Source organism: Glycine soja, chromosome 20, assembly GCF_004193775.1.
Source record: "Glycine soja cultivar W05 chromosome 20, ASM419377v2, whole genome shotgun sequence".
Lineage (NCBI taxonomy): Eukaryota > Viridiplantae > Streptophyta > Magnoliopsida > Fabales > Fabaceae > Glycine > Glycine soja.
This window is the reverse complement of record NC_041021.1, coordinates 36,439,297-36,461,353: the sequence shown is the minus strand read 5'-3', so window position 1 is coordinate 36,461,353 and position 22,057 is coordinate 36,439,297. Positions and strand designations below refer to the sequence as shown.

Sequence of the window (22,057 nt, the reverse complement as noted above, 5' to 3'; positions counted from 1 at the left end):
ACGCGCTGGTGGGAATGACGCTTCCATGGCCACGTGGCTCGTCCCTGTCAAAGGCGCCAGTGGTGATGGTGCCATGCATGGCCTCGTACATAGAAAACAGCACCTGGGAGAAAAAACTTACAAAAAAGTCCTAGTTTGAAAAATTCTTTGTAAAAGAACCCCAAAGTGGGAAATTTGCCTCCTCTACTACATATCCAAACGATAGCGTTTTCTCTTCATTCCTCGGAAGGTTCGAGAATCACAGTGAGATAAAGAGACGTGACGAAAGCAACAAGTGACCGTCACTCACTCACTCGCTGTACATGTTCCGGTAATTGGGCTTGCGCTTTTCCTTTTCCCGCATTTTCAGATCAAAACCCTATTCCTCCATTTTCCCGTTTTCAGCCTCCAAAACCCTATCTCTAACTTCGTAACGCTTTTCCCCGTTCAACAGGTTCTTTTTCCTACTTCTTCTCCTTCCTCTGTTTCTCAATTTAAGCTGAGTTTTTTTTTCCTTTCGCATTTATAGCTTTATTGTTCTGTGAATATTTAGACTTTATTATAACAATGTTGAGTTAGAGTTGCAATGAATAACGTTATACACACACACACACACTCTCGGATTGACAAGTATGTTATATTTTGTACCTTTGTTTGGAGGTTGTTATTGTGTGTCTTTAAGGGTACTGCCAGGTTGCAAGGTTTTAAATAGCGGCCGCGGTTGCGGTTTTGTCGCGTTTCATGATTTTGCGGGAAATTGCGGACAAATGTCGATGTGGCCATAATTGTGGTTCCATTGCGGTCGCGGGCACTCCAAAAACCTTGATGCTGCGACCTAAATCGTGGTTGCTGACCGTTTTCTAAAACCTTGGGGTAGTGAAAAGGCATTCTGACTCGTGAAGTGTAAGCTGTAGCAATTACAGGTGGAAAGGTTTTGTTGGATTTGCAAACAGTTAAAAGTTAACAGATGATGAGCAGTTAAACTTCTGCTAGTGATTTTATATTCTTATTTAGAAAATTGATTAGAAAATGTACTGTGCGGTGTGCACTTTGAAGTAGTGCCATAGTTTGTTTGGTTTGATTTTCTGTAAGATGTATGTTTTCATCTCTTAGTGGTTTTTCTATTAAGTTCTGTATTGGTAATCTTAAAGCTCTGTTTGTTGCCAGATTATCCAGTAGCATGGGATCAGCTTGGTTGTATTTTATTAATTTAACTTGAGAAAGTATTTCTTTTTCCTAGAGAGGTTTTATGGATGTTAGGCAGTGTGGGATAAGCAAGGAGAAAGCAAGCATTGGTAGTTTAGAGGGTTTGATTATTGGTTAAATAGTCTGATTGTTCTATATTTGGTGATTGGAATGCTGTGAAATAGTTAGGATGGCAGAAATATTTTTGGGAAGCAGTGATGCAAGAAAATGTCTCCAGAACTAATTGAATACCATTTGTAAAGTGCAGGAGGAGCTGGGTATAGAAGAAATTCCAGCTCAAGATCTCAAGTAAATTTTGTGTCTAATTTCTGGATGTTGGGATAGTCTAGCCATCTTTTACTCAGAACTGAAGTTGTCTGAATACTAGGTACTATTACTTGAATCATTCACTGTATATGCATTATACAGATTTCACTTGTTTGCTTGCCTCTTTGCCCTCCCCCCCCCCCCCCCATGCATTGGTTAATTCCTTTCATGCGCTGTTCTGTACTATGAGAAAAATGAAAGGAATGTCAAAAGCAATAAACCCACTAAGGCAAACTTCTGCAATGCCTTCTCCAGTTTTCAGAATATACTGAAATCACAAAGCATATTCAGAACCAAAACAAAATTAAAAGTCTAAGAGTTAGCCTTGGGATATAGATAATAGGTAATATCATAATTCGTAGTTCAATATGCCCCCCTCCAACTCAACTATATGTCTACATCTTTTGAAAAGTTATTGCTATTAGTTTTTCTTTGAACTAAATTCCATATTCCAACCCAAAAGCAAAAATATTCACTACTTACTGACCCCAATGTTCTTTTGACGCTCACAGTAAATATATGGAGTATAATCATCCACCAAAACTTCATTTAATTTATTAAAATTTTCAATACCTAACCTGCTCAAGAGTGTGGGTGAAAGGTTTGTCTCCAACAGTAAACGTGATGTTTGGCAATCCATAAATGCTATTACAGTCTACTACTGACTCTCCATTTGGACTCGGCAAGCTCTCGCACAGCTGCCAAGGATCAAGTAAAAAAATAAATAAAAATCAGCACACTGTATACTGATATAAATGTAACCCACAACTTGGGTTTCTGGACAGGATGGTTCAGAAGCCCTACCTGATTTACATAGTTGAATACTATCTCCTTGGTCTTCTTTTGTTTTAGTTGATTCTGAATCCAAACCACGAGCATCTGACAGGAAGTGCACAAAGCAGTATCTTCAGTTGACAACTCTCTCTGTTCCTTTTCGGTCACCATCTCAATTCCATTGCTGCACAGCATTAGGATTCAAAGCAAATTTTGGAGTCTGTTTCAGCCAAAATCTGATAGCATTATAAGCAAGAATGGAACCTAAACTCTCCCAATGGCAAAAAAAGAAGTTTATAAACCAGTAATTGTAAATTTGATTGGTAGGTAATGGAGGTTGGTTGGTAAGGGAGGTTCTTTGACAACTTTTTTGCAGAAAATCTCTGCGTATTGTATACTTGATTATACTTAGAACTTGACTTTAAGCTCACAGCCAGAATTATTAAGCATCCATCCAACATCTTCAAATCATTACTCAATTGAAGTGTACTGAATCAAATATGATAAAAAGGGGATACAAAAACATTGAAATATAAAAATGCTAATTACGATTTTAAAAGAACAAATCCTAACCTCTCTGATTTAGTCCTTTTGAAACATAAGCCAACCTGTGAGCATACATCATCAGGTCGTACCTGCAAATCAAGATGAGAATCAAGACACGATCAGGAACAATAATAATAAGTTGAATTTTACAATTGTTCCTCAATTTATTATTATTGTTCCTCAGTTTAAATTGAATTGAGGAACAACGACAATTGAAGGAGAATCGCGCGCGAGAGAGAGAATCAAGTATACTTATATAAATTAAATTGTAGTAGAAAATAATTTAAAATATTAAATTGTAGTAGAAAATATATACACACATATATATTATAATGTATATTCATATATACTTATATAAATTAAATTGTAGTAGAAAACAATTTAAAATATTAAATTGTTATAAAAATTAATTTCAAAATATTAAATTGTTACATAATTAGTTTTTAAATATTAAATTGCCCCACAAATTTATATATTATTACTTGTCTCGCAATTTAACTTAATTTTAAAAATTATTTTTTTTAAAAGGGAAAACATTTTGATTTGGAATGTAATTAAAGGGTAGTATGCGTAAACTTACTCTCTTACTCAATTTCCACCTAAATGATTTTCATTAATTCTTATTATTAGTATTAATATCAATAGCTTACCATTTCATATAGTCGAATAAGTTATATATAAATAAAAATTATTAAGTCAATTTTATTTGGGATAAAATTGACAGAAGATAATAAAATCTTTACAAAACTCAAAAGTTTTTTGAATATTTTTCTTTTTTTGACAAAAAGATAAAACAAACTTATATTAACATTGTTGCTATATGAGCCCTATACTTGGCATAATGTCACCCTCTATGCACTATTGTATCAATGATACTTTTAGCTAAACTCATATTTACACTATCATTTTCAAAAACAACTCTATTTCTATAGATCCATGTGCCATAAACAACCTTTGAAAAAGTTAATTTCAGAATTTCCCTTTTCCATCCTTTTCCTTTTGTATATTGCATAACCATCTAACTTCATCCCTCCACATTTGAGGTGTGTGATCAATATCCATCCATTTGAGGACCTCCAACCAAATAGCTTTTGTGACTCTACAGCTAAACATCAAGTGATCCAAGTCCTCATCTTGTTCTTTACAAAGACTGCACAAACTACATTGAATCAGATTCATGTTTTTCAATCTAGTCTTTGTGGCCAATCGGTTATGACAAGCAAGCCACAAAGTGACATTGGCTCTTGGTCTAGCTCTGTTATATCTCAACAACCTAAACCAGTCAGCCCTGTTATGATCCTCCACCAATTCCATATAAACTTGCTTCATCGAGAATTTCCTTTTACGCAACATTTCAATCCAAATCTGCTGCAGATTATTAACTTGAGGCCTCTGTTTCATAATACTCTTCAGTATCCATGTGCTATTACTTTTAACAGTTGTACTCATGACATTGTTTCCCTTTAAGAAATAAGCATGGATCCACTTTACCCAAAGATTGCCATCCTTAGAACAGATATTCCATAAACATTTAAGCATAACAATTAAATTCCACAACTCAAGATTAATCAAATTTAGACCACCACATCTAGTAGGTTTACAAACCTGCTTCCAAGCCACAGGGCTTTTCCTCTTCACCTCTGCATTGCCAGACCAAATAAACAACCGACAAATACTATCAATTTTCTGAATAATCTTTTTTGGCATAGGAAAAACACTCATCCAATACTGAGCTATAGCAGTGATAATACTCCTCACAAGCTGAATTCGACCTGCTATGCTTAACAGCTTAGAAGACCAATGTCTGATTCTCCCCACTATCTTCTCCACAAGAGGCAGGTAATGATGGACATTGAGTTTTTTGCAAGACAAAGGAACCCCCAAATATCTGACAGGCAGAGTTCCCTCTTCAAACCCTGTGAAATTCTTCACAACTTGTATGCTATCATAATTCAAGCCACCACAAAACACCTTACACTTTGCTGGATTAATCTGTAGTCCTGTAGACTTAGAAAAGAAACTGAAGGCCTTTAGAATCATCTCTATAGACTTCTCATCACCTCTACAATGAAGAAGAACATCATCTGCAAAGGACAGATGAGTAATCCCCAATCGCTCACAATGGCTGTGATGATTAAAGTTAGGATCTCTTTGCATTTTGACCATAATCCTATTCAAATACTCCATCATTAGGACAAACAACAAAGGGGAAATAGGGTCCCCTTCCCTAATTCCTCTTTTAGCCTCTAGCACATTAGACAACTCTCCATTAATGTTGAACCTGTAATTCACAGTAGTAATGACTTTCATGACCCACCCAATAAACTTCTTTGGCAATCCAAATTCAGTAAGAACCCCCTCCAAGGCACCCCAATCAACCATATCATAAGCTTTTCGGAGGTCTATTTGCATCATACACCTAGGGGTCCCACCCTTTCTAGTATACCCCTTCATCAACTCAGTTGCAAGAATATGATTGTGAATGACTTGACCAGACACAAAAGTTGCTTGGCTAGTATGAACAATATCCTGTATCACACTCCCTAGCCTCCTAGTCAAAATTTTTGAGATCACTTTATAAAAAGTAAAGCAACCTGCAATAGGCCTGCAATCCTTGACAGTCTTAGCAGTAATAGATTTAGGAATGAGTGTCACAAGAGTACTATTAAAAACCTTTAATAAAGTTCCTTTCTCGAAAAATTCATTCACTGCAACAATAAAATCTTTCTTTACTAAATGCCAGCTATTTTTGAAGAATTTTGCCCCATAACCATCTATGTCAGGTGCTTTCAAATCACCAATTCCCTGCAGAGCTTTAACAATCTCAGCTTCTGTAACTGTTGCAGTAAGAAAAGCTCCTTGGTCAAAAGTAATTTGCTTACCATCCCTCATAGCTTGGATATCAATATGCCTCAAATTACTAGCAGTACTTCCCATTAACTTTCTATAAAACTCCATCACTTCATTATGGATGTCACTTTGCTCAGTAAGAATAGTCCCATCACCTTTCTGTAGAATACTCATACTTCTATTCTGATGCTTGGCCTTGATGATAGAATGAAAAAAAAAGCATTATTTTCATCTCCCATTCTAAGCCAATCCACCTTAGCTCTTTGTCTTAACATATTACCCTCCATTTCATTCCAATTTATCACCCTCTCAGTACACTTTTTCACAGTATCAATCAAGTTGCCATCCATCCTATTATGAGTGATAGCATTTTGGGCTAAGTCTAAATCTCTTCTGGCTTTAACCAATTCTTGTCTGGCATTGGTCATGCTTCTACCAAGTTGAACCAATTCAGGTTTAAGTCTTTGGAGTTTCTGCCACAAAACATGTCACACCCTCTACCCTTACAATTATAACTAACTAACTAAATAAATCATACAAAATTTATTTAAAAGATTATAAACACATAATAATAAAAGAAGGAAAAAAACATGCAAAATTAATTAATAATTTTTTTTAAACACATTTAATTTAAATCAATTCAAAAGGATAAAGGTTCACATCCACTTAGTGAAAACATAATAGAATTTTTTTTAAATAAAAGATAAGATTATCTCGGCTCAAAACAAGGTCGTCCACTCTAAATAAATAATAAAAAGAAACTAAAGTAGAAAAGTATAACGCAATTATATCATTCAGTAAATCATAACATGCGAAAATCATAATATGCAAAGTAAAATTCTATGCCCCAATGCCACACTTATCAGAACATATCCCTATCACAGACTAAGTCTCTCCATCTCTAGCATGTGACTCATCATATGAAGGCTCACCTGAAATATAGTGGCAATCAGCCCAAACACAAACACACACCGGGAGTGAGTTGTCACATTCGTATATAATAAAACATTAGAGCATGTGAAACATATAATACTTAAAGCTGAATTTATATAAATAACATTACTGCACAAAATCACACACATTATTCACATTCATTCAAGTTTACACACTCCATAAAATAACATCAACCACAATTGTTAACTCAATGAAATTCAAACACAAGCGTTATGCAACAATTATACTAAGACTCAAGCCTATATGCAATGTGGTACCATGTCAGTGAAAAATAACACTGGGGCGCTTAGGAGTACATGACAAAGCACACCACACAATGGGTATACTCGGTCACTCTCACTAAATAACATCATAAGGTGACCAGTCAGGGTTACTCTGTTTTGCGAGAATGCCCCAACCACATGGGATCAACATGGACTTAAAGGAGCACTCAAATCGAGTATCTTTACCCCCAAGGCCTAGACTCCGAAGAATTCGTTTGGGCCTCACCTTCCTGATTCAGGTCCAACCCCTAAAATATATTTTTTTTTGCACGCAGACACTGTTTATAAGTTATATAATACCCACGACCTCACTCTTATATTTCAAACATATTTAACAAATTGCGCTATAGTTTAACCCTTCAGGATCCTAACTAGGAATCCTACAATTTCCTTTAACACTGCGCATAAAAGTTCTCTCAAGGTAAACACTGGTCGGGTTACTGTATAACTCATAACTCACATGACAAGTAATATCACTACAAATATCAATCATACACTCATTGACAACCATATTTCATGTTTAGAGTTTAACATTTCACACTTTAACTAATTACAAAATATACTCAACAATTAAATAAAAATGTATCATAATAATAATAACATACAATATTTAACTTCAAGGCTTATAAACAAATAACTATAAAATACACGTAAAATATATATATAAGTATATTATATTCAATATATATATATATATATATATATATATATATATATATATAACATATAAAAAGTATTAAATATATATTAATATAAAATAATCACAATAATATCAAATATATCATTAAGTAAATACAAATTATATATAACAATAAAATATATACTAATATTGATTTATATGAACAACATGTATACCTATATTCTAAATATATTTCAACTAAGTTACCAACATCAAGAAAATGCCTAATTACAATGTGAATACAACTTTAGTTAATTTCTTTAAATGATTTTAGCCAATTCAATTATCCAACAATCCCTACACATATGAATTTCATGACGAGAAATCACCCACGTGAAATAAAATATAAAGTTTGTAAAAAAAACAATATCAATATATATGTACACGTATACACTGCGGTGTGAAAAAAAAATAAAAAAAAATAAAAAGAACAAGATTGAAAGGCCAACATATCTTGTATAAACAAAATCACCACCACACAATTTTTATGCTAATTATAAAGAATTCTAATTCCTAAGGTACACATCTAACACAGGAACACATCAATTCTACAACAAACTCGCAACAGAACACCAATTGGTTCATCAAACACACTCAATCCGCGATTAAACATGAAAACATAATTAAACTTCATAAACACCCCAAAATAACCCAAAAATTGATCCTCTAGGGATCCCTACACATGTTCATTCTAATCCCCAAGCATGAGTAACTCATCCCTTACCTCGATGTAGTCGCTTAAATTCTGTTAACAATTGTGGCGTCTATGGTGCTCTTTAGAGCTCCTCCTCTGGTTGCTCTGTTAGGGTTCTTGTGCGTCAGAAAAGAAAAAAGGAACAAAATATGTTTTCTAAAAAGCTGCTCTAGGTTAACATTTGACTTATATAGTGAAAATTTATGACCTAATCATTTTTTTTACTTATTTATTAATTTATTAATTTCTTAATTACTTATTAAAATTTACGGAAAGTTACGGCTGTTACAATTTCACCCCCCTAAAAAAAATGTTTCGCCCCCGAAACTTACCGGTATCGAATAAGGTAGGATATGCATCACGCATTTGACCCTCTAGTTCCCAGGTGGCATCTTCGCCCGAAGCACTTCCCGATACTACTTTGACCAAGGGAATCTCTTTCCCCCTTAGCTGCTTAACCATACGATCGTCGATCCTCAATGGTTGTGTTTCATATGTCAAGTTCTCTTTCACTTGGACATTGTTTAATTCGATCACGTGCGACGGATCATGGACATATTTTCTGAGCTGAGAGATATGGAAGACACTGTGGAGATTTGAGAGAGATGGTGGCAAAGCCACCTGATACCCAACTGGGCCGACACGCTTTAGGATTTCAAAGGGACCAATGAATCTAGGTGTGAGCTTACGGGACTTCAACGCCCTACCAACCCCAGTCCACGGAGTGACTCTCAGAAATACATGATCACCTATAGCAAATTCAAGATCCTTTCTTCTCTTATCATAGTAGCTCTTTTGCCTACTTTGGGCTGCTCTCATCCTTTCTTGGATCAACTTGACCTTTTCAGTGGTCTGCTGAACTACTTCAGGTCCTAAGGCAATGCTCTCACTGGAATCTACCCAACATAAAGGTGTCCTACATCTTCTACCATACAATGCCTCGTAAGGCGCCATACCTATACTAGAGTGAAAACTATTGTTGTATGTAAACTCTATCAAGGGTAAGAAACTATCCCAACTACCCCTCTGCTCTAACACACAGGCTCTCGAGAGGTCCTCTAAGGATTGGATGGTGCGCTCGGTTTGACCGTCAGTCTGTGGGTGGTAAGCAGAACTCAACCTAAGCTTGGTCCCCAAGGCTTTATGAAGACTCCCAAAATCTAGAGGTAAATTTGGGATCTCTAGAAGGAACACTGTGTAGTCTAACTATCTCACTGACGTACAAGCTAGTCAACCTCTCTAAAGAATATATGATGTTAATTGGAATGAAGTAAGCAGATTTGGTCAACCTGTCTACAATAACCCAAATGGAATCTAAACCTTTGGGGGTCCTAGGTAACCCCACCACGAAATCCATGGAGATGCTATCCCACTTCCACTCAGGTATCTCTAAAGGTTGCAACTTCTCTGAAGGCTTCTGGTGTTCTATCTTAGCTTTCTGACACACTTGGCATGCAAGGACAAACTCATTAACTTCTTCCTTCAGACCCGGCCACCAAAACATCTGCCTAAGGTCCTGGTACATCTTAGTTGCTCCTAGGTGGATACTCAGACTACTTCTATGGCCCTCTTCCAAAATCGTTCTTCTAAGCTTGGGTACACTAGGAACACACACCCTATCTTGAAACCTCAAGACTCCATCAGTTCCCACTCTAAAACTACTCTCTCCCCCTGTGACTATGGACTCTAACTGGGCTGACAAGAATGGGTCAGACTTCTGACCCCCACGGATCTCGCTCAAGAGTTCGAAGGTGACTCTCAACATACCCAACTTAATGCTACTAGAGGTGATCTCACATGCCAAACTCATGTCTCTAAACTGCTTTAAGAGGTCCAACTCTCTAACCATCAAAGCAGACATTTGAAGGGATTTCCTACTTAAGGCATCCGCTACTACATTTGCTTTACCTGGGTGAAAGCTAAGCTCAAAATCGTAATCCTTAAGGAACTCTAACCATCTCCTTTGCCTCATGTTATGCTCTTTTTGATCAAACAAATATCTAAGGCTCTTATGGTCACTAAACACCTCAAATTTAGATCCATAAAGGTAATGCCTCCAAAGCTTAAGAGCAAAAACTACGGCTGCTAACTCAAGATCGTGTGTGGGATAATTCCTTTCATGTATCTTAAGCTGTCGAGAAGCATAGGCAACTACCTGTCCCCGTTGCATAAGCACTCCACCCAAACCCATCTTGGACGCATCACAATACACCACAAAAGATTCACTCGGGTTAGGTAACACTAAAACTGGTGTAGTGGTCAACCTTTCCTTAAGGGTACGGAAACTACTCTCACATTGGGCATCCCACACAAAAACTTGACCCTTACGAGTAAGCTTAGTCAAAGGTAAGACTAGCTTAGAAAAAACCTTTATGAATCTACGGTAGTATCCTGCTAAGCCAAGAAAGCTCCTAATCTCAAACACTGACTTAGGACTCTCCCAACTCATCACCGCCTCTACCTTGGAAGGATCTACTGCTATCCCTCCCTTAGATATAACGTGCCCTAAGAAGCTCACCTCCTCTAGCCAAAAATCACACTTGGACAACTTAGCATACAGTCTATTGTCATTGAGGGTTTGCAACACAACTCTCAGATGCTCCTCATGTTCCTCTCTAGTCTTGGAATACACCAAGATATCATCTATGAAGACCACTACAAAACTATCTAGGTAGGGGTGAAAGATCCTATTCATATAATCCATGAACACACCAGGGGCGTTGGTCACACCAAAAGGCATAACCAAGTACTCGTAATGACCGTAACGAGTCCTAAAGGCAGTCTTCGGAACATCTTCAGGCTTTACTCTAATTTGGTGGTAACCTGATCTAAGATCTATCTTACTGAACACACAAGCCCCTACTAATTGGTCCATCAGGTCATCTATCCTAGGCAAAGGGTACCTATTCTTAATTGTTACCTTATTTAACTGACGATAATCTACACATAGCCTCATAGTCCCATCCTTCTTCTTAACTAACAACACCGGTGCTCCCTAGGGTGACACACTAGGCCTCACAAATTGTTTCTCTAAAAGTTCCTCTAACTGTTTCTTAAGCTCACTCAACTCCACAGGGGACATCCTATAAGGTGCTATGGATATGGGTCCAGTACCAGGTACTAGGTCTATAGAGAACTCGACCTCTCTCTCTGGTGATAATCCTGACACCTCCTCAAACACCTCTGGAAACTCTCTCACCAAAGGTATATCACTCACAAGGTTTGTAGTCTCGACACTCATACTAGCTAAGATCATGTATATCCGTGCATCCTTCCTCAAAGATGCCTCAACTTAGTTAGCAGACAAAAACATATCACCTTCACTCACACCAGACTTAGGAAAGACAACAAATTTCTCAAAACAATTTAATAAGACATGATTGGAAGATAACCAGTCCATACCAAGAATAACATCAATCTGACTCAAAGGTAAAACAACTAAATCAATTTGAAACTATCTATCAGAAATTAAGACAGGACATTGCAAGCACACATCAGAAGTTAAAACAGACCCACTAGTATGTGTATTCACAATCAAGTCAAATTTCAAGGAAGACATAGGCAAGACAAGTTTTTCAACACAGACACGAGAAATAAATGAATGGGTCGTACCTGAATCATACAATACAACTAAGGGAACTTGACTTATGAAACACATACCTTGGATGAGTTCATCAGACTGTGCGTCATCAGCACCACTAAGAGCAAACACTCTCCCTGTGGTCCTTGGTCGTCCACTCTGGTTATTCAGACTTTCACTCCTCTTCTCCCTCCTTGGATATGGGCAACTAGTACTGAGGTGGCCCTTACCTTGGCAGTTAAAGCAAGTCACCTCTCTATCTGTGCACTCACGAGCAATATGCCCAAGCCGACCACACTTCCCACACCTGAGTGGTGTAGTAACAATAGCAGGAGCACCACTACCACCACTACTTCTACCCGCAGACTGAGACACCCTGTTAATTGGCTGAGAACTCCCACCAACTGGTTGAAGTCCTCCACTAGTCCTCTGTCCTCTAGAATGGTTTCCATATTTCTCAGGAGGGGCAAAATATGACTTAGCATGATTGTGAGTCAGGCTTCTTCTCTTTCCCATGACTAGCATTGGCATTCCTGTAAAAAGCAGCCTTCTCCCGCCGATCTTCATCAAAGATTCTACACATGTTGGTCAACTGTGCAAAGTTGTGAATACCGTGATAATTTACCATAATCTTTACTTCTGGTCGAAGGCCATTGACAAATTTCACGCATTTCGACCTCTCCCCAGCTTCCCCCTGATAATGAGAAAAATACCTTACAAGGTTCTCAAACCTCGCCGCATACTCTGCCACCGTCATACTTTCCTGTTTCAGCTCGAGAAACTCCATCTCTTTCCTATTCTTCACATCTTCTGGAAAATACTTCTCCAGAAAAAGTTGTCTGAAAGTCTCTCATTGGACAACAAAACCACCTGCTCCCTCTAAACGTGGGTGAGTGTTCTCCCACAAGTACTCTGCCTCATCTGCTAGCATGTGAGTAGCAAACAACACCTTCTGATGGTCCTGACACTCCATCACCCGGAAGATCTTCTCAATCTCCCTCAGCCAAGCCTCAACACCCTCAGGATCATAACCCCTTTTGAAAGTAGGTGGGTTGTTCCTCTGAAAGCGATCTAACCCATGGTACATAGGTTCTCCTCCACCGCCTCCCTGATTGGCCATAACTTGCGCCAAGTTGTTCAAGGCCTCGGTAAGAAGTCGTTCTTGCTCATTTCTCGCAGCCATTACTTCTTATGTCACGCAAGAAACAAAACTTTGAAAGAAAAAAATATACCAACACAATAGAGTACACCTCTAATCAAGCAAAACAAACATAACACATCAGAGTACACAAGGAAACACATAAAGCTCATAACACACATAGCCGAAAGGTCCGACCTGCTCTGATACCACTAAATGTGACACCCTCTACCCTTACAATTATAACTAATTAACTAAATAAATCATACAAAATTTATTTAAAAGATTATAAACACATAATAATAAAAGAAGGAAAAAAAACATGCAAAATTAATTAATAATTTTTCTTTTTAAACACATTTAATTTAAATCAATTCAAAAGGATAAAGGTTCACATCCACTTAGTGAAAACATAATAGAATTTTTTTTTTAATAAAAGATAAGATTATCCCGGCTCAAAACAAGGCCGTCCACTCTAAATATATAATAAAAAGAAACTAAAATAGAAAAGTTTAACGCAATTATATCATTCAGGAAATCATAACATGCGAAAATCATAATATGCGAAGTAAAATCCTATGCCCCAATGTCACACTTATCAGAGCATATCTCTATCACAGACTAAGTCTCTCCATCTCTAGCATGTGACTCATCATATGAAGGCTCACCTGAAATAAAGTGGCAATCAGCCCAAACACAAACACACATCGGGATTGAGTTGTCACATTCGTATATAATAAAACATTAGAGCATGTGAAACATATAATACTTAAAGCTGAATTTATATAAATAACATTACTGCACAAAATCGCACACATTATTCACACCCATTCAAGTTTACACACTCCATAAAATAACATCAACCACAATTGTTAACTCAATGAAATTCAAACACAAGCGTTATGCAACAATTATACTAAGACTCAAACCTATATGCAATGTGGTACCATGTCAGTGAAAAACAACACTGGGGCGCTTAGGAGTACATGACAAAGCACACCACACAATGGGTATACTCGGTCACTCTCACTAAGTAACATCATAAGGTGACCAGTCAGGGTTACTCTGTTTTGCGAGAATGCCCCAACCACATGGGATCAACATGGGCTTAAAGGAGCACTTAAATCGAGTATATTTACCCCCAAGGCCTAGACTCCGAAGAATTCGTTTGGGCCTCACCTTCCTGATTCAGGTCCAACCCCTAAAATATTTTTTTTTTGCACGCAGACACTGTTTATGAGTTATATAATACCCATGACCTCACTCTTATATTTCAAACATATTTAACAAATTGCGCTATAATTTAACCCTTCAGGATCCTAACTAAGAATCCTACAATTTCCTTTAACACTGCGCATAAAAGTTCTCTCAAGGTAAACACTGGTCGGGTTACTGTATAACTCATAGCTCACATGACAAGTAATATCACTACAAATATCAATCACACACTCATTCACAACCATATTTCATGTCTACAGTTTAACATTCCACACTTTAACTAATTACAAAATATACTCAACAATTAAATAACAATGTATCATAATAATAATAACATACAATATTTAACTTCAAGGCTTATAAATAAATAACTATAAAATACACGTAAAATATATATATAAGTATATTATATTCAATATATATATATATATATATATATATATATATATAACATATAAAAAGTATTAAGTATATATTAATATAAAATAATCACAATAATATCAAATATATCATTGAGTAAATACAAATTATATATAACAATAAAATATATACTCATATTGATTTATATGAACAACACGTATACCTATATTCTAAATATATTTCAACTAAGTTACCAACATCAAGAAAATGTCTAATTACAATGTGAATACAACTTTAGTTAATTTCTTTAAATGATTTTAGCCAATTCAATTATCCAACAATCCCTACACATATGAATTTCATGACGAGAAATCATCCACGTGAAATAAAATATAAAGTTTGTAAAAAAACAGTATTAATATATATGTACACGTATACACTGCGGTGTGAAAAAAAAAATAAAAAGAACAAGATTGAAAGGTCAACATATCTGGTATAAACAAAATCACCACCACACAATTTTTATGCTAATTATAAAGAATTCTAATTCCTAAGGTACACACCTAACATAGGAACACATTAATTCTACAACAAACTCGCAACAGAACACCAATTGGTTCATCAAACACACTCAATTCGCGGTTAAACATGAAAACACAATTAAACTTCATAAACACCACAAAATAACCCAAAAATTGATCCTCTAGGGATCCCTACACATGTTCATTCTAATCCCCAAGCGTGAGTAACTCATCATTTACCTTGATGTAGTCGCTTAAATGTTCTTTGTTAGCAATTGTGGCGTCTCTGGTGCTCTCTAGAGCTCCTCCTCTGGTTGCTCTGTTAGGGTTCTTGTGTGTCAGAAAAGAAGAAAGGAACAAAATGTGTTTTATAAAAAGCTGTTCTAGGTTAACATTTGGCTTATATAGTTGGAATTTATGATCTAATAATTTTTTTTTTATTTTTTTTACTTATTTATTTATTAATTTCTTAATTACTTATTAAAATTTACGAAAAGTTACGGCTGTTACAGAACATGCATAGGAGTACCTCTTATAGGCCTATTCCAACTATTCTAAACCACTTCCTCATAACCTATCATATCAACCATACAATTATAAAACTTGAATCTTCTGGTTTTATTCTTGGGCTGCATCTTACATTCCACACATAACAGAGCATGATCTGAAACACTAGGAGGTAGAATTTTCAGGTGGCAATCCAAACGGTCTTGAAACCATTGCACGTTCCCCAATACTCTATCAATCTTAGAGTAGATAGTTCCCACATTATGTTTATTGCTCCAAGTAAAATAATCTCCTATACTTTCCATTTCACTCAAGCCAGCAACATTCATCATCTCTTGTAAATCAATATACTCATTTTCAGTAACCATCCTGCCGCCAATTCTATCATTAGCACTGGCCACATTGTTAAAATCCCCAATGACACACCATGGACCCTGAATAGTACTATGCAAATGCTCCAGATCTTTCCATAACACTCTTTTGTGTTCTAATTGGTTTTGAGCATATATTGCAGTCAACCAGTATTTGAACTTTCCCATATTATCATAGATGCCACAATGAATAAATTGATCTGTGTTACTAATTTGTTGCACAGTCAGTTTCATATCATCCCAAGACACCCAGATTCTACCATTAGCATGAGACTGATAGTTATCAATATAGTTGTTATGCAAATTAAGCTTTTCTCTTGTGCTACTAGCCTTAGTCTCCTTAACTCTAGTTTCCAGTAATATCATAATATCAGACTTTAAATTGGAGAGACATGAGCTAATCTCTCGAAGCTTACCTGATTTATTTAACCCCCTGACATTCCATGAGATTATCATGGACCCCTATCAGGGGCCACTGTAGAGTCATTCAAAACCCTAAGTGCCTCAAACCCATTCATACAATTAACATCAGAAGTAGATCCAGTATAAATCTTCCTCTTACCTCTGTCTCTAGTTGGCTTGCTAACCCTTGTCCAAATGTCTCCTTTGTCCTCCTCATTTATCTTCAATTGGTCTTCTTTTGGTGTCACAACAGCATTTGTCACCCCTGTTTCGTTTATGACTTCATGACTAGTATGAACATCTGGTGGTGCAGTAACATTAGCCACCACTGTTTCATCAGGTGGTTTTGTCTTAGGCTTCCATTGCTTCTCCTTTTTAATACCATTCTTTTTGCATTGATGACCCAGTTTATGACATTTCTCACAATATAATGGCCTCCACTCATACTCTACACCCTGTGATATCTTCCTACCTTCATAGTCTTTGATGGTAACTTCTTTCACCAGGGTCTTTGTAATGTCAACTTCTACAAGAATACGAGCATAAGACACTCTAATTTTACTAGCAGTGCACTCATCTGTTACCAAAGGCACACCTATGGCACTTCCAATCTTATTCAAACTCTCAACTCCCCACAGATGTAATGGTAGCTTCGGCAACTTGACCCAAAGAGGTAGTGTTCGCAGCATGTCTCTTTGCAAGTTGAAGTCTGGCTTCCACTCCTTCAGCAACAATGGCACATTTCTTATTGTGTAGGGGCCCTTCATCAAAACAGCATCCATGTCATCATGTGAATTGAATCTCAGGATGAAATAGCCATCGTCATGGTAATACATCTCTGGGAGTTTAACGAAATTCCACATCTTCACCATGTAGCTTTTCACAACATTCATACTAAGATCTTCACCCAAAGCATACAGAATTAGTGCCGTCTCCCAAAACTTCATCTCAGTGGCTATATCATCCTCTTCAATCTCAATCTCCACTTCGCCATTAACCACATTAGGAGCAACATACTCCTTAGATAACCCTTTTGAAGGGTTACGATTGTCACTAACAACATCCACCCATAGCTTTGGTGGATCCATAGGTTTGATTTCAGCTTTTGGTGATACAGGACGATTATCAATTGATTCTAGGGTTTCCGCATCTTCGACTTCTACATCTCTTTCCTCCTCAAATTCTTCAGCATTCACATTCAGATCTTCAGTAATTCGATCATCTAATCGAACTAGAGTTTCCTCCATTGATGATTCCGGTGGTGGAAGATGAGTTACCGGCGACTGGGGCACCAAGTGTGGCCGCCCTCGCCCCCGTTTCGCTCTTGCCCCCATTAATGCCTTTTTTTTCCCTCAACGAAACATTAATATTTTTTATTTTACTTAAGAGTGACTAATAATAAAAGAAATGATTTTTTTTCTTCTTTTTTCTTAAGATGGACGCATTGAGTTTTTCTTTATACAATGTATTACATATGTTTAAGAATCTCATCAAAATAAGTTTCGTTGAGAAAATAAATTTAAATGTTAATGTTTTGTTTTAAAGAAATAATATATATTAAAAGTAAATGCATTGGAAACTTAAAGACATCATTATAGTATAATTTGAATCTATTTAAATTTAGAGACATAATATATATATTCAATTGAAAAAAAATCCATACAAATAACCTTGCATTTTAACAAATTCAAAATTGAAAATACTTAAATATCAAACCATGAGAAATTACAAAAGATAAATTTAATCTTCCTCAACTTTGATAATCTTTTGTACCTTTATCATTTTAATATGAGGCATAATACATACATTCAAGTGAATAAATTCAATACAAATAACCTTGCATTTGAACAAATTTAAAATTGAAAATACTTATCAAATCATAAAAAATTACAAAGATAGATTTAATCTTCCTTAACTTTGATAATCTTTTGTAGCTTTTATATTTCAGTTTGATTTTCTACATCCACCATTTCTTTAGAAATAAAACTCTCTTAAAATCATTTTAATATGCAAAATCTTCAAACAAATTGCTTTCACATCTTGATTCATTGACATCACCCAATGGGGACAGTGCAGTTAGACTGGGTCGAGAGATGATATATTGGTCACTTCTGTTCCTTGTTAATGAATAATTGGTGTAGAATACTTGGAATCTTAATGATACAGAGGCTTCTGTTCTGATCATGTTACTTTTGTTATTAGGAAGTCTTGTTTCTTTTCATTTTTCTACTTTGCTTGGATAGAAGTGTCTATATTGATTAGATAAACTTCTTCATCAGCACTTATAGGAGAATAAAATAAGAAAAAGGAAATAAACTTCTCCTATAAGCTAAAATTAGTGTATGCATAAGTTAATTTGTAGAAATTCTCTTATATTAGTTTCACCAAAACCTAATTTTAACTTATGAGTTATTTTTAGCTTATAAAAGAAGTTTATTTCATTTTTCCGTTCTATTTTCTTTTCCTTATAGGGCTTATGGAAAATATTATCAAAACAGGACCTAAATCCTAGTTTTTATTATGAGACAATACCTCCACGGTCTGAAATGTGACTTCTCTGAATTTGACTTTTGAAAGAAATGAGATAAAGCTGTTTAATAGGTAGTGTATATAGCTACCCCACCCTGCTGCAATATGACCTTATAGCTTCTGCTGCTGCATTAACTTTGTGATAATGAAGCTTGTCTTTGTCAATTTTGATTCTTAAAGTGCATAACATTTTATATTGTGTGGCTATTTTTATACAGTTTATTGCAGAATTAAAAACTATCATAGGGATAGTTTTACTAAAAAAATTCAAAGTAGTTTCCACAACATGCAATATCAGCAGCATCAGGAGATATTTTGTTCCTTGCATATACTTGATTCCATCCTACTAGCCAATTAGGTATCAACTTTATTCTGTTCTGCCCTTACAATGATTATTTCTTTTATTCTGCTTGATTTTCATTTTAAATCAACCTCTTTTAAGTTTATAATTGCCATCTCTCAATTGCAATCTCAGGCACACTGATGCAAAATGACTTTCTGATATTTACTGTTATATTAAAGTTAGAGCCATTCTAGTGCACAACTTTCTTATGCATTCTTGAACAGTATGTTGAGGCATTAGCTGTTAACTACCAAGGGATATTTGTGTCAGGTAGATAACACAATGTCGCTGAGGCGTTTCTTAGGCTATTCTGATGGTGAGGTCATGAGGTCTGATGCAAAACCTTGTTCCAGGCTAATGAGGCACACAGCTGCAATCTTTAGTGTTGGTGGAGCATTAGGATTTTGGGTCCTTTGCCGAATGCACTATGGTTTGTGCTACCTTTTTCCCTCACTTCTTTCTTGTTCTATCTGAACTTTGTGACTGAATTGCTGACAACATTGCTTTCCTGTGCATGGCAATTAAAGTAAATCCAGCATTTCTGGAGCTTTCTATTGACAGTTTTAATGTTTTTCTGAATCTCTAAGTCAACTAGTTGAGACCTGAGGAAAAAGGTTGTAAAATAAATATGTAGATTCCTGATAGATTAACCTTCAAAAGCCCAAGAGAAATTGATCATGTACCTCAGTACCTCACAGCCTCAAAGTAGAAGGTTGGTCTTCCATGCTCCACAATTGTGGGGCTGTGGGTTGTAACTTACAAAGACTTTAACACTCAAGTCAGTAGTAGGTCAGAGTCAAGAGATGAGTAACAGAGAGATAACATGCCTTGAAGCGGCTAAGTTTAGGGTTTAGATAACATCTTTATGTTTATCTTTAGTCACCAATGTGGACAATTCCTTGTTGGGCCATGCCCTAGTCAAAACATATAGATAGTTAGATACTTGAAGAAGCCAAATATATAAAAAAGGATGGAACTAAATAAACAACAATTTTTTTTCTCTGTTTTACCAAGAATGAAAAACAATGAAATGACTTCTTTTTTTATCCGGAAGATATATCCACATTGCATTAATCAAAATGTAAAATGTCAAATATCGAGTAATTTTTCATTTTTTGTTTTCTATAAAAAATATATAGGACATTTAAGATCCTAATTAGAAAATGTACAGTAAATATCCTAAAAATAGGCGATCTAATCTGTGATATATATAGGAACTAAGTCAACTAAATCAAATATGTATCGTATCTCCTATGATATTTCTGTAATATGTGATGTCTCAACACAACTGTGAGCCAACGTGACTATTGCAGCTTTCTAGTCTAGTCTTTAGTATTATAAAGTCTACTTAGTTATTTCACTTTAACTGAACTAAGTGAGTAGTCAGTACTCTTTTCTTGATATTAGCAGCTTTTTTTTTAGGTGAAAGTATGAGCAGCTTTTTAAACTAGTCAAGCTTGTTCTTTTTGTTCATTCAGTTATTTCAGTGTAACAGAGTGGCCAGATTAATAAGGAGGGGAGCGTGCTTCTTATTTAGAACAAAGCCTTCATACTTGTTTCTTGTGATGGAGTTTCTCTCTTGAGATGATTTTATGAGGTTTTAAACAGTGTAAAAAATTCTGACTGTAATTCATCCTTATGTATTCTCTCAATCTTTGTTGGTTATGCAGGTCCTCGAATTACAAATCCTAGGAGTCTTCGTTGGGCAGCATGTGGAGCTGTAACTGCGAGCTCAGGCACGGCTTTGCTGGTTCGTTTGTTTAGTCCTGAATGTGAGCCCCAGAATATAGCTGCTTATGACAATAAAAACTAACTGGTGTTGTCACCCACTTTCTTTTTCGCCTACTGATAACATTATAATATACTTGATGAGGTAGGTTGCAATTATCTCACATGTGTAAGTTTTATGGTATGGATGACATTTTCTGGCACATCACTAAGGGAAAATTTGGCTAATTAATCCAACTATTCTTAGATATTATAAAGGGTAAAAAATTATTTTCATTCTCTAATTTCTCCCCTGAAAATTTCCTCCAACCATTTTTCATTCCAAATTAGTCGTTCAACTTATTTATTTCACATATCGATTATATTAAGGCTACTTTTGTTTAGAGCATCACTGATTAATTTCAACTGTTTCTTATATAGACATGACAATAAAATTCGTACTCGTGGGTATCCGTTTGAATCTGTCCTGACTTTGACGAGTAATACCCGAGTTAATCGAGTATGAATTTGGGTTTGGGTTTTTCTCGATAACCAAAAGTGGGGACGGGTACGGGTATGAGATTACTAACATTCGCCTTGACCCTGAACCCGAACCTGTCTCGTCACTTACAAATAACATAAATAAAAATCCTATATATTCCTAAAACCTAAAAGTTATGTGGCGTCGCGCTTCCTCAGTTTCTCACTCGTTTCTTCCTCCACACAAGCCACCACGACACCAATAAACCACCGTGCTGCAACAACTTTTGGCTCTTTTTTCATTTCTCACTTCCTCAACAAATCCAACTCCTCTTTCTACTTTCACATTGCCATTGACCTCTCTTCAGGTATTCATTCTTCTCACTGTTCCAATTCCTCTCTTCTCCATCTCTTTCTCGCGCGCGTTTCTCTTTCAATTGTCATTGTTCCTCAATTCAATTTATTATTATTGTTCTTGATCGTGTCTTATTCTGCTTTCTCTTGTATGAATCTACCAACTTTTGTAATTAATAATATTGTTTAATTTTCCTCTTTGAATTTGCATCGCCTTAATTCCTAAGTTTCTTACTTGCAACACCTTCGATTTGAAGCTCCATCTCAATTGGATACCAGGTATTGTCTTTTCCTTT

The 22,057-nt window shown here is 36.0% G+C and overlaps 1 protein-coding gene across 2 annotated transcripts; it reads left to right on the top strand.

Annotated features, from left to right (window-relative positions):
* Window positions 1-196: 196 nt before the first annotated feature.
* On the top strand, window positions 197-21,151 carry LOC114401585. Of its 2 annotated transcripts, XM_028364135.1 has the most exons (4): window positions 197-433; window positions 1,433-1,552; window positions 19,491-19,650; window positions 20,891-21,151. In XM_028364135.1, the coding sequence occupies exons 3-4, from the start codon at window positions 19,503-19,505 to the stop codon at window positions 21,031-21,033; spliced, it is 291 nt and encodes a 96-aa protein (XP_028219936.1). In that variant the 5' UTR covers window positions 197-433; window positions 1,433-1,552; window positions 19,491-19,502; the 3' UTR covers window positions 21,034-21,151. The 2 variants fall into 2 exon arrangements, with proteins under 2 accessions (XP_028219936.1, XP_028219935.1); XM_028364134.1 differs by lacking the exons at window positions 197-433; window positions 1,433-1,552 and adding an exon at window positions 19,096-19,235.
* Window positions 21,152-22,057: the final 906 nt, after the last annotated feature.